Source organism: Nanorana parkeri, unplaced genomic scaffold, assembly GCF_000935625.1.
Source record: "Nanorana parkeri isolate BGI_ZX_2015 unplaced genomic scaffold, ASM93562v1 scaffold528, whole genome shotgun sequence".
Lineage (NCBI taxonomy): Eukaryota > Metazoa > Chordata > Amphibia > Anura > Dicroglossidae > Nanorana > Nanorana parkeri.
The window spans coordinates 621,066-635,523 of NW_017306796.1; the positions used below are offsets into that span (position 1 = coordinate 621,066).

Sequence of the window (14,458 nt, forward strand, 5' to 3'; positions counted from 1 at the left end):
CAGTAATGATGGAAAGAAGGGGGGGGGGGGAAAAGGGCTAACCTAAAAAAATAAAATGAGAATCTTGCTGGCGTCATTTCAGCAAAGGGTGAAAGGTTAGATCTAGCTGTGAGCAACATTTCTGTTTTCTTCTTCTCTCCTTTTCATTTGAATTTGGCGGTATATATACCAGCAGTGTCTAAATGAAAACGGCTCTTGTTGCTCACAGCAGCCAGGTTATCCCTTTCATTCTCCAACACTATAGTAGAGGAATGAAAGCTAAAAATCTGATTGCTGTGGGCATGGTGGGAGAGTGAAATGATAGATTACTGGGAGCACCAAGAACCACTCTTTCTACAGACACTTTTGTATATTGACCTGTTAAGTCACAATCAAGAAGGGAGAGCGGAAAAAGGTCGCTTCTAGGGTGTCCGTGAGAATATGGAGGTTCTCAGGGAAATATTTTACTTTCCTCAATACAGAGGCACTTACAGCCTCCAAATAAAAATCGCATCTCCCCCAGAGGTTCCCTTACCCTAGGGGGCTAGTGGTCAAGGTTCTCCTGCCTGGCGACCAGCCCCAGGTCCACCCTATGTGCCTGACATCACGGAAAATGGGCCAAACAGCCCATGTACCTGTTTATAAGTTAATATAACACGTGGCATGTCTCTATGCACCTAGTACCAGCACTGAGGGCATCCATATCACGCTTGAATAACCAATCAAATTGTGCAGCAGTTGGCTCCAATCCGATGATGTCATAGATGGACAGTCAGCAAGGCCCTAGACTGCCAGCCTGAGCTGTTTGAGGAGAGGAGTGCTGTTTTGGAAAAGGGAATGGTTGTTTGTTACCATTAACAAATACAAAATGTAAGTAACGTTTCCAAAGACTTCTGTTTGTAGGCTGAAAAAGCCAACAGCTTAAATGCGGAGAAAAAAAGATTAGACGCTAACCTTCTGTGGTGTAAGAAACAGAACAAACAGTTCCCATGGAGGAAGCCTGGGGGGGCTAAGTCACCATCACATGCTAAAACGACATGCACACTAACATACATAAGTAGTGTTTTTGAAATTACAGACTGAAAATGTAAAACATAAATTAGTGGGCTGGAATGAGCATGCATGTCCGACACTGTGACCACAACTAGAGTCTTCCGCTCCGTGCTGTAGCATGAGCTAATGGCTGACATGTCCTAACACCGGCCAGTACAAAAGAAAGGTGCTGCAATGCACACAAGCCAGCCGAGTGCTTTCATTTTCTGTCAGCACATCAATAAATACCTCTCATCATGGCCACAGGTAGCGTGGGCTAAATGTGGCGACTGGAGAAGTATTTTCATGCTGAATATATCATTAGTGTCCTGAACTCAACTTTTTTTTTTTTTTTTTAATGCTGCCTTTTAGGAAAACTTTGGGATTAATATATAAAGTGTATGTAAAGGTAAAACATTTTTTGGCTTTGGATAGAGTGGAGGAAGGAGAGCGATCCTCTGGCAGGTTGTGATTGCTGCTGGGGAGATTGCCTGGCTCCCCCACCCCCGTTTATTTATCCTGGTGAGCACCATCACATAGACCAAAAATGAGGGGGGTGGTCACCAGAAAAAAAAGGTTTCGGTGGCGTCTGTAAGATTTTCATATGATTTCCTGTTGCGTCTCCAGGGCAGGAAGTGAAAGGAAATCTCCCCGGAGGCCAGCCAACACACAACCTGAAAAGAATTTTAACCCTTACCCACCTCTATCCAAACACAAACGTTTGGGCTATATATACACTTTAATAACACTGTATGAATTAAGATGATGTCCTGTAACCCATAGCAAGCACACATCGACATTCTTCAGTTCAATGATTAGAATATGCTGTTATTAACCTGTGTTGTGGTTGCCATTTATGTCCACAAGTACAGAAAATGATACATGTATGTAGACACAGATTTACTACAAGATGGCCACCCTCATGCTTTTATGTTTTGATCACAGTAGGCTAGATAACCCCGGCAGATTTATCTCTTTTTTACTTCAAGTGTAACAGCTGCTGGACAGCACTGGATAAACGAAGCTTGTTACAGAGCCAGAAGATAATAAACCTGCCGTTCAACCTACACTTGTGGCTTCTTGACTCTGCTCAACTGCCTGTGGTCGTCAATCTACAAGACACGGAAGTGTGGCCAAGGTCACATGACCAGCACTAAAGCCCTAGTACAACTAGATGCCCCTGCCGTACACATAGCCCTATATGATCTAACTATTTCTAAATCTTCCGGGTGAACAGCATTGTGATTTACGACATTTACGATCCTGAATAATAAAAGGGTAGAAGGTAAACAAAAATGAACACAAACATCGTTCCAGCTGGGGTTGAGGTCTTCAGGTCTTGGAAAGTGTGGTCCATAGAAGAACATGCTCTGGTAGTCAGTATGCTAAACCTAGTAGCAGAAAAGAGTTCGGCCTTTTAGAACCTCACCTCAAATAGGGAAAAATGGACACCTCAGCCTGACTATAACACATGGCTTACAGAAGACAGGCTTGATGTTCTTTATATGTGCTGTGAATAGGACATTTTACACCCCTATATGCCAAAATCCCTACATCACCCTAGAATGTCCTGGCCACAAAGATTTCGGTTTTTATGAGGACGTGTTGGACCCCAGGGTCAAAAGCTATCGTCGGGAGACTAGTGTAGTGTAACACAGTAAGTGCGATGTATAGAAGGCAAGGTTGAAAAACCCTAGAATATCATACTGCAAATAACTGGAGATACCACCATGTGAGGACAATCAGAAGGTTCACAGTTAATGTCCGCGACAGTCCTCCTCCAAGACAAATCCCAAAGCCAGTAACAGTCCAGTGTATGGAGCTTATGTCCCTTTATCCAGAAACCCGTAAAATTGTCTCTTCTCTCCAAAATGTCTCCAGTTGGGGAAAATCCCAGCATGAAGTTAATGGGCTATATCTTTAAACTGTGCAAATTCCATTACCTGCAGGAACTGTGTCTGCCCTTATTGCCATCATTTGGGGAAGCAAAGTTTTGAATCAACTGAATGTCCTCAAAGGGGAACCCGTGTCACATGATCCCATGGGGCCCCCAATTCTTAAGGCGAGATCACTGGGGTTTAAAAAGTATTCAGGGAAAACAGAAGAGGGAACCCCAAGAGTCGGAAGAATCAATCCTAGAAGAAGAAAAAGATATAGATTAAACCTTTAACATACATACGGTCTATTTTATGTGTACTGCTGGGGAACAGATCCTTTAAGAGACAATGTCACCTTGCCCATGATGGAAAAAGCAACAGTGCCTTTGTAAAGGGTCCCCTTATACTCACTGCAATCCCATGCCATGCCTTTCTCCACAGCTGCCAATGCTGAAATCAGCCGACCCAAGGAAACAGGGATGCCACTCCCTTGGTCACATGCCAGTGTTTGGGCCTAGAAATTAAAGGAGAATTATGAAGCGAGTGATTTTCACTCAGCCTCATAATCTGAGCCGACCTGTGACAATGAAACTGTCACAGGTCGGCTCAGTAGATCGGGAAGTGAGTGAACACATACCGGCGCTCGCTCACTTCTCGATCTATCCGTGCAGAGAGCCGTGACAGGGAAGGGACTGGATTCCCTCACCTCTCGATCCTGTCATGGCTCTCTGCCGTGACAGGGTGAGGGGCTGGATTCCCCCCTCCCCTGTCCGATCCTCCAGCGCTGACTGGCGGAACGGATGGGGGCGGGTACAGCTGGCTCTGCCTCTAGGTAGGCATAGCCAGCTGTCACTCACGCAGCTGGGTGGATCCAGACAGAATTGTCAGGATCCATTCCGGCGTCTAAGTACACCGCGAGCTGTATACTGAGCTTTGGGTGACGGGAGGACGCTAGTTTGTGTCCTCCCGTTACCCTTATGATAACTATGAGGAAAAGCCCTGACCCCATAGTTCTCCTTTAACTACTAAGCCTGAGCACCGTCACAGGGGTCAGGTCACATGCTCTTCCATGCCAGGAAGTGCTGGAAAGTGACACCAGCTGTGATGGAGAAAGGAGCAGTAAGGGAGCACAGGTAAAGTGTCAGTGGAATGCCACAAAATAAAAGGCATTCTGTGAATAGACAAGGGGGGAGGAGGGAAGGGTGATCAACAGGGTCTCCCTTCTTCATTCACAGAACATCTTGCATTCTGTTACAAGAATTGAAGGCTTTTTATGAATGGATGAGGGGAGAGGAGGTGGCGGGTAAGCGACAGGATCTGTTACTGCATAAGTGGCAGGACTATTAGTTGCAGCACCAGAAGAGGAGTGCTGCCTATAGTATCCAACATAAATAAAACTAGCAATTGTACAGTAACCAGCAGGGATCTGTCCATAATTTACACTTCATTAGCTGTACCTTATATACTTCCAAAAAAACTCATCCAGGAGTTCCGCTTTTACAACCTGTGTTGATGGGCATTTGCTTGCTTCAAGCTGGTTTTGTATTTCCATTCAACTCTACGGGAATGCAAATCCCACTGGAAGCAAGTGAATTCAGGCCAGAAAGAGGTCAACTTCAGGTCCAATGCACCTGTCAGTGGATTCTGAATGATCTCAGAAGAGTCTCAAACTGATCCCAACAACACAAGCCCAAAGTCATTTGGCACGGACCCCACAGGTTAGCTGAAATCACACTACTGCTCCTCTCAATAAGTGAAAAGTAATTTACTATTTTCTGGAAGCCTATTTAATATATTTTACACATTAAGAGACAAATGCACCTTCTTTCTCCTTCTAATGCAGAATGTGTTACTACACAGATTCAATGGTAGGCACCAGTTGTGAGGCTGCCACATCATTAAGTTCTGACAGCCACATCCGATTCCACAGCCTCTGTCCTACGGCACTATAGAAGGGGCAAAATGGTTACCTTATAGTGTTATAATGTTTAAACTTGGGTCTGGTTCTGAGGAGGCGTCTCGTAGTAAGTCTTCTAGTTCTCTATCGCTGAAGCTTGCAAGGGAACCTGTGTAAAAATGAGATGAAGGAGAATCTTGGATAAGGGTTTACAATAAAAAAAAAAAAAGACAGAAGAAGAAAAATAGAGTGGCATATGAAAAGGTTCAGTTTGTAATGTTAGTATTTGGGCTCAACAGATTTAGGCTTTACTAGCAGATTTTAGGGAAAATGTTCTGTCCCCTAGGTTAAACCTGTAATCGGACCCTACTGTTCTGATGCCAGAGAAAGGAAGGCCTAAATTATATTGGGTCTATATCTTTAATCTGAATATTTTATTAAAATAAAAAACAAAGGGAGAACCCTTCCCACACAGCTTGGTATACCCCGATATTCCCACCTACCACTGTCTATAAAACAGCGCCCTCATTAATAAGAAATAATAGCAATGAAGATCATAGTGACTATGTTTGCCCCGATGAAGGGACCCTGCTCGGTTCTGAAACGTTGGCTATATTGTACACGTGACAACGTCCTTCAATAAAAAGAACCTTTGGATTTATTCCATTCTGCGACATACTTGACAGGTTCATAAGAAGACAAATGAATTTTAGGCATACCCTTGCTGTCACAGCTGCTTGTTGCTCTGCCCAGTGCAGCCTCAAGTCCATTGGCAAGGGAAGGACCCCCTGGTGAAGTCACTCCCACTAGCGAGGAGCCTTTACCATCTTGGGCTGTCATTCCTCCTCCTGTTGTATTTGGATTCTCTACGCGGGTAACCAAGAAGATCTTGTGACCCCGACCTGGACTGGACACTGCCACCTGCCCTGGAGGGCTCTGAACAGAGTTCACTACAGGCTTTGTTTCTGCTACTGGCTTTTCCTCCTCTACTTCATCTTCTGTGTCAGAGTCTGAATCTTGTCCCTGAGGGTCTGGGTCAGGTGTAATCTCTTCATTCTGTACAGATGAATTATTAGGTGTGGTTTCCTCAGGGGCAGTGCTACAATCTTCTGAAGGGAGGGTATTCTCCTCAGGGGCAGTGCTTGAATCTTCCTCTTCAGCAGCGGTAGCAATCTCTGCCATGGATGCCGACTGCTGGAGACGCTCCTCCTTCTCTTTGGCTAAGATAAAGTTCCGCCGGCAGCCATTTTGAATCTCAGCCAACAGGGACTTCTGTGTTTCAATAAAGCTCTTCACCTGGAAATAAAAGTGATGATGGCTATTATATGTAAGCACAAACAAAGCAAACAAGAAAACCAATAATTAATTAAAATAAAGTTGTATATTTTTGCAAATTGATATCTGCAAGCTACAGCTTGCAGGCTCTTGTCTTGGAAGCAGCAGAAGCAGGGAACAGCTAAGTAAAAGTCCTTTACACTGGTCCCCTAGATAGAAATGAGCAGTTAACATTTGCAGTGTGGGGGGAAGACCCATTGCAAGGGTAGTTTATTTTTTTTAACTGGAGATAAGCTTTAACCCTGGAACAAAGCCATGGCAGGGTCATATGTGCTCTGTCAGAGGATGATGTGCACGTACAAGCATCCAAATAATGACTTGGCCTGAACACAGATCCCACCCTTTGATAGAGTGTGTCCAGAGCACAGTGTGTTCAAGTGGCGGCAGCTGGAGATATCGGTAGGCATGAATTACACTGCTATTCAGCATGGGCACATAACATAGGACAGTGTTTAAAATTTGCATCCAATTAAAAAAAAATGTTTACTTTAAAAAACAAAACAAAAAACAAACAAACAAAAACAGAACAATCCTTTCTCTGCATATTCATCAAAAGGGAGATTCACCCGAGTTGGAAACACGTATACAATATATCAATAAACAATCTGAGCAGAAGAAAAGAAGATTAGTACATGCAACACTCACAGTCTCTTTCTTCGGTTCTCTGTCCAAATCCAGTCTAAGTAGTGACTGGTTAACACGAAGAGCCAGCGAGAGAGCCATTAAGCCTCCAGTCTTGATCTCATTCTCCCTAAGATCTAGACGCAGGAGCCGCGGAGATTCAGCCACAAATTCTGCTACGGCAACAGCACCTGAAGAACCAATGAAAAAAAACCTATAAAAGACAATATGAACGCAGCTAATTCTACAATTTCTTTCAATAGCCGCCGTACCGAACACACTGGGCTGAACTGAGCTGATGGGTTTAGATTCCCACCAAGGACACCATCCGCAAGGAGCTTGTACGTTTTCCATATTTCTATAGCTTTTGTCCCGGTGCCCTGCTTTCCTCCAAAACAGACTGGAAGGGTTTGATTTTTTCCTTTTACTTACGTACATGGTGTTAGCACTTGACAGTAAACGTTACTCACAGTCCCAACCAAGGTACACTTTTGGGTGGAAGTCACTGTACCTACCAGTATGTTTGGTTGGAAATTAAACTAAATCTTTCAGTAATTTTACAGATCTGCACGAATATAATTTTCTGACATGCAGGATATTTTTTCAGGAAAGCCGTATCCTTTTATCATTAAAAACAAAACACCCTTAGGCTAGGTTCACGCCTGCACTGCACCATGTGACAACCCGGACGCGCGTCCCGGGATCACGCGGTCCTGCACAATGCAGGCAGCGATTGCCGCGTGTCCCTATTGATTTCAATGAGGTAACATCCAAGTGGCAATCGCAGAAAAAAAAGGTACATGTACCTTTTTTTGGCGATACACGATGCGTGGCTATTTTATCGTGTTCGGAGGCACAGGTGGAATCGCAGCGGGAAACCGCGCGATCCGCCTGGCGCGACTGGGGTGCCATTGCAAAATAATGGCACCCACAGCGTGATCGATTCACACCTAGGCGACTCCTGACCGCGCGGCAATCCGCGTGAAATCGTGAGGTGTCGTCTAGGTGTGAACCTAGCCTAAAGCTCCAGTCAAGTGATTTTGCTGAAGCTAATATGATGTCGCCAATCTGCTGCATGCAGGAGGAAACACTTTTCTCAGTCTCCAATCCACCAGTGATCAGACTTTTATATTGCAACTGTGTAGTCACAAGGTGAGAGAATGCAGCCGGGGCAAAGCTGTGCCACAACACAAGCAAAACTTGCACAGCCTCCAAAATGTAAATGACTGTGCGGACTGTGAGCCAGCATCGTTTTCCAGGAAGTAGATACCAAACTTCCTGGAGAGGTGATGATGTCTCAACAAATATGGCTCTGTCTTTGTGGAGAGAAAAGCCATTGAAAGCATTGTGAGGGGGAGCATTGTGATTTCTTTAAGAGGCGTCACACTTACACCTTATTTAGCACAGGTGCACCTAACATAACATATACAGGTGAAACTCGAATAATTAGAATATCGTGCAAAAGTAATTGCAGTAAGTGCTGCAAAAGGGGCCCAAACCAAGTACTGAGTACATATGCATGCTTGTACTTTTCAGAGGTCCGATATTGTTCTATGTACAATCCTTGTTTTATTGATTGCATGTAATAATCTACTTTTTTGAGGTTGTGGATTTGGGGTTCTTGGGGTTTTCATGAGCTGTAAGCCATAATCATCACAATTATGACAAATCACGGCTTGAATTATCTTGTTTTGCATGTAATGAGTCTATCTCATATATTAGTTTCACCTTTTAAGTTGCATTAGTGAAATAAATGAACTTTCCTCGATATTCTAATTATTCGAGTTTCACCTGTATATCTGCTGCTAGGTCCACTTTCACCCAGACTCAAAACACTGCAAGCCAAGAGTGCCAACTACAGTGCCACCATGCTAAGCCACGACAACAGGCTAAGGATTGCCGGTGAAAAAGACCCAAGAGCTCCACCTCCTGGCTGCAAAGGAAAACACCGTAACATTCATACACAATTTTTCATGTTTAATGGACTAAAAAAGTATTTGAGTCTGGGCTGTATACTAGTTTCAGGGTAAAGAATATGATCCTATTCAGTATCACTACAAGTGTCATCAGAGTGCTGGATCCAGAATATGGACCAAACTGAACCCGGCTTCCATCACACTAAAAAGGAGAGAAGAGCAAAAAGCCACAGCGTAACTCTTCTGAAAATGCTCTCCCTCTCTCTCCAATATTGTGGCTCACTGGACCTACAACAGGTATGTAAAAAAATGACTCCCAGCAGATCTAGTAGTAGTAAGGTTAGTGGATCAGCATGAAAGCCGGGCAGCTAGCATTGTTTCAGAAGCAGCTCAGCAGTGCCAGTCACAGTATTGCTCAAATGACAGGTTACATTTAAATGACTGTTTATGGAATGTTGGAGGGCGGAAGTTACACCAGTTTTACTAATTGATTTATTCATCAAAGGACTGAATCTAGGTCTGTCCTTACCTGGGTTAGCCACTTTCTTACCTCCTTGAATCATAGTGTATTAGCCCAAAAACTGCGGGCTACACTTCTGAGAAGTCAATCACTTGACATAACACATGTGACTGGCCAGGTATCAGCTCAGGATTTGGATATTACCTTCACAGGTAAGTTTGGCAGATGCCAAGCCAAGCCGGAGGACACTTCGGTTTCCAATCAGGCCGTTCTTAAGATGGCGGACACCTTCATTGCCAATAGCATTGTGACCAAGATTTAAGGTTTCTAAAGTCTGGGTGTGAGGCTACGAGGGGAAGAACACATTGCATGCATTAGTGGAATGATTTTACTGGTGCCAAGAGTGGAGAAGAGAGTTAAATACAAAAGAAAGGTGTCACAGTCAAGATGTCTAACTCCCATTCCTCTGCACACTCTTCTAGCCAGCCCACATCTCCCCTGCCACACCTGTAAACCAAAAATCTCCCAGCTGTCCTTCCTTTATACATTCTTTATGAAGCACACACACCTTTCCATCTTATGTACAATGCAGATCTCCTGGCTCCCCCTCCCCATCTGTACACCATAAATCTCTCAGCTACTCTTCTTCTATACACCATAAATATCTCAGCTCTCCTTTCCTCTGAGCACCATAAATATCTCAGATACCCTTGCTGTGCACACCATAAATCTCCCAGCTTCCCTTCCCTGTACACCACAAATCTCCCGGCTCCCCTTCCCTGTACACCATAAATCTCCTGGCTCCCCTTCCCTGTACACCATAAATCTCCCAACTACCCTTCCCTGTACACCATAAATCTCCCAGCTCCCCTTCCTTTGTACCCCATAAATCTCCTAGCTGCCCATTCTCTGTACACCACAAATCTTCTAGCTCCATTTCTGTACACCACAAATCTTCCAAAGCCCCTTCTTTCGTACATCACAATTTTTTCACATCCCCAGCCTCTGTACATGCTTAACGTAAACATCCTCCTCTCCTATGTACACACCACACATCTCCCATCCCTCCTCTGTGCACCACAAATCTCCCAGACCCCTTCTCTGTACACCACAAATCTCCTGGCTGCCTTGTATACAATAAATGCCCAACTCGCCCTCCTCTGCTGAGCCTCCCTCTCTTGTATACTACAAACGTCCCATCTCATCTACCTCTGGACCCCCTTCTTCCTTGTACATCACCTTTATCCCAGATTCACTGCTTACATTGTACACTACTTATCCCCCACAACTGTTCCTCTGCACACCTCCTTACATTGCACACTACACACAACATATCACAACAAAATCACATGCTCTCAATAACAAATCTCACCAAGCACATGCTCATGTAGACCATGCCAGCATGCGTTAGCTGATTGTTCCAGAGGACTAATGTGACCAATCCCTGGTGTTGCTCCTTCAGCCCCTCACAGATATAAGCCAGTCCTGGATGTAGAACAAAAATAGGTACAGTATGTTAGCAAAAATATACAAGCAAACACATCAACATGTTAAATATTTGTAGGTAGTCTACACAGAATAAAAATACAGCTCTCCGTATCTCCATTGTCTATGCAACTATATCTTCAGATCAGTGATACAGAGGCATACATTAATGAGCAGCAAGGGAACTGTCCCCAGTGTACATTGCTGCACTGCCAGGACCTACTATACATTTTACCCCTCTTAGATGCATGTATTGTGAAGACAACCACAGAGTTTTTACAGCATAGTCAACATGTGATCATTTTCAAGTGGATCAGGAATTATCCCCAGGACAAGTGTTACAAGGGATGTTCAAATTGTTTACACAAGCAGCAAATAGGCTGTGAATTTCCATCTTAAACAACAGAAAATATACAGCTACTTACCTGTCCTAACTTCCATGGACCTTCCTTTTAATAAAAAAATTCACCATACAAAATATTAAAAGTATTTAAAACCAAAATAGATTAGATCCCCTGTCAGGTTTAAATCCGTTTAGTGTCTCTGCTAGGTAGATACACCCTCTTCATTTGTGCTGGTGACCATTGTCACTGACACAAAGAAAATGATGGGAAGTGTAAAATGTTACAGTTGTCACCAGAACAAGAGCTGAGGGTAGATCACCTATTCCGATGTCGACTGAAGCTGGCCGTACATTGTTATATTTTTTTTCTGCCAGCCAGTGGGCTGAAGGAACATAATATAACAGATTCCTCCATCCACAAACAGTGTGGAAGGACCGAATCTCCCTCTGTGTCCTTTGTATTCTTACAGCATAGAGTGTGCCACTGTCAGAATACTCGAACAGTGACGGCAGCTGATTCGCTACCTTCACGGTTCCCCTGAAGATTTTCCATCTGGCTCCTTCGATTTTCTGATGGAAGGATGCTGGACCTAAGGGTGCCAATTGGGGCACCCACTGTGCATAATTTGCAATGTATGGCTAGCCCCTCACTGGAGATTTCCTATCACTTCCTGATGCATTTGTTGGTCAGAAAGTGAAGGGAAATCCTCCCAATGGGACACTGTCAGCAAAAAATAAACTGAAGGGTTTAAAAGGGAAAGTCCACTTTTTGAGAAAGAAAAAATAAATGCACATTTTTTTATTAGATGACTTATGTTACACCCTGAATATGGATGTAACATGAAACATGGTCTAAAATGTGAACTAAAGAGACGTGTACGCGGTTCTATTTTTTTTTTTTTCGTTCAACCCGCGAATACCTCGCTGTTTCTTTGCATTCTGACAGCGTTTGGAGCCTGCCGCTGATTGGTTACTAGCTTCGTTTGGCTGAGAATTTTCCAACCAGCTGCTTCAATCAGCTGATCGAGGGACGACGGGCGGAAGGGTGCCCACAGCGGCACCCACACAGCAAGTTTTGACTGGTTATTGATGAAATTTGAAGCGTTTATACCTGGCTTTAGCTTTTGTCCCTTCTCTATCTCAAAACGTAAACATTTTTGCTATCATACACTCTCCATTGACAAACAGTATGATGTTGGTAGAGCTGAGTACAATTGATTTACAAGTGTTTTTATAATATGACTTCACAAGAAAATGGCGGCATGGACAAGCTAATTGCAGAATTCACGACCCAGAGGGACAAATTCATGCAAAAGATTTTCATTTGATTTCTACATTATTCACAAATGTATTGGATCACTTCTGGATAATAAAAGGTTCTGAATAATACTGAATACATGTTTTCACTCTGTTACTCACAGTAAGTAGCCCTTGTTGAATATCTACATTTACCTGCAAGCAGGCATGCCATGGGCACAGCACAAGTGTGTCCCTACCGTGGTATTATTGCGCTCTTAAACAGTGGAATCATCTCGCAGATTACGTTTCTCTTATTGAGAAATATAATCTGCGAGTAGTAAGTTACATTTATAGCCTTACATCATATACAAGCGATGGAGGAGGTCAGATTCATGGCAACACACGACAAAAAAAAACAAAATAGGTGTATTGTGTACAATATTTCTTACACCTTCATTTGCCTAACATATTGCCTACATTGTAAAGTGGTAGTTGGTGTTCTTCTATTAGAAAACAAGATGATAAAAGCTGGAATCGCCCTGTAGAGACAAGGACAGGTGCTGTTAGAACAGAAAAGGATCATAAAAGCTGAGTGACTGCTGTTATTTTTCAGGTGCGATGTCTGTAGGGATTTATTCAGCCCTAACTGTACCAGTAAGTGTGTACTTCCTCATTACTAGCCCATGAAACACAGAGATGCTTCAGAAGTACTGCAAAGTGATAGTGAAAAACACACAGTCAACACTCACCTGAGTCCATGATGTGATTGTTCCGCAGGTCCAGAATCTGTATACAGCTGTTGAATTTTAATACATTTCCCAGCTGAGCAGCGTCCTGCAGGCTGTTCAGGCGGTTGTCAGCGAGGTACAGCTCCCGCAACACTATATTCATCTTTAGGGCAGTGGCTTAAACAGGAGAGGAATAGAAGAACTGAGTTGCTAATACAATACAGAGAAATTGAAAAGAAGCAGTAAGAGGAACCAAGTGGGAGTAACTAATACAATAAATAAAAAGCAGGGAGCTACCTGAGAAAGTTAAAGGAAGCAGTCCTCAAAAACTCAAATGTGTAGCTGACTGAGCAAAGCCTCGGTAATGTACAACATGTCATAAAAAGAATTCCCCCACTGCACAGTATTGTCATTGTCTAAAAGTCATCAAGTTTCTTGGTTCTAGGTGTATTTCTAGCTACTTCTAGCAGTTTTCAGTTTAATTCTTTACATTAGTATGCATATAACGCAAAACTATTTGAAGGAACTATAAACTCTATTCTACAGGTTTGTGGAAAGCCCTAACCCCCTTTACGTTATGGAAATGGTGGTGCCCAGAGTTAGGCTTTAAAGTGTCAATCAATACTCAAAGCCTTTGCCAATTATCAGTTCTCACTGTGATAAAATATAAGCAAAAACAAAAAAACTGAATTTGCATACATTGTCTCAATGACCATCACATACATAAGCCCTTTAAGGGAAAGTTGTATAGACCGTCATCACAAAAATATTAAAATCTGATAATTGTATGGGAGTAACACATGTAATGATATTATCTAGTATAAGAATTCATTTTTATTTTACATGCCTGTATTTAAAAATGTCTCTAGAATTTACATACAGAGCAAGCTATCCAGCAAAGGTGATAGTAACAGGAGATGGGTAAAATAACTACCAGTGGTGATGGAGGAATTGCAGCAACAGTTATTCAAATGGATTTAAAGTAGGGGGTGCCCCGATATTGGTATTTCAGTATGGAGTATGAGTACCGATATTTTCTTTTCAGTGCTCGCCGATACCGAATACCGATACCGGAAGTTCCATTATGGAAGCCAGGCTGCGTGTAATGACTCGCCAGCTGGCTTTCCGATTAGCCGGGAAGCCGGGCAGCGTGTCAAGACTCGCCATCCGGGTTCCCGATTAGCTGGGAAGCTGTCCCAATGCTTCTCGTCACTAGGTGACGAGAAAGCATGGAGCCGGCTTTCTGGCCAATCAGGAAGCCCGGTGTCGTGTAATGATGCGGCGCCCGGGTTTCTAATTGGTCGGGAAGCCGGCTTCATGCTCCCTCGTCATGAGGTAACGAGGGAGCATGAAGCCGGCTTCCCGACCAATTAGAAACCCGGGCGCCGCATCATTACACGACACCGGGCTTCCTGATTGGCCAGCTTCCCGAACCAATCAGGATGCCGGGCAGCAAGTCCTTACACGGTGCCCGGCTTCCTGTTTGGCCGGGAAGCCGACTCCATGCTCCCTCGTGACGAGCATGGAGCTGGCTTCCCGACCAATC

The 14,458-nt window shown here is 43.7% G+C and overlaps 1 protein-coding gene across 1 annotated transcript in view; it reads right to left on the minus strand.

The window, feature by feature from the left end:
• Positions 1–2,837: 2,837 nt before the first annotated feature.
• The window catches only part of PPP1R37 (protein phosphatase 1 regulatory subunit 37), a 43,714-nt gene continuing 32,093 nt past the window's right edge, over positions 2,838–14,458 (minus strand). Inside the window, exons 8-14 of the mRNA XM_018561525.1 lie at positions 12,934–13,089; positions 10,490–10,602; positions 9,322–9,463; positions 6,766–6,932; positions 5,505–6,081; positions 4,859–4,954; positions 2,838–3,146 (exon numbers count right to left, since the gene is read on the minus strand). Of these exons, the coding sequence (XP_018417027.1) occupies positions 4,860–4,954; positions 5,505–6,081; positions 6,766–6,932; positions 9,322–9,463; positions 10,490–10,602; positions 12,934–13,089 (1,250 nt within the window). The 3' untranslated portion in view covers positions 2,838–3,146; position 4,859. The remainder of the gene's footprint in view (positions 3,147–4,858; positions 4,955–5,504; positions 6,082–6,765; positions 6,933–9,321; positions 9,464–10,489; positions 10,603–12,933; positions 13,090–14,458) is intronic.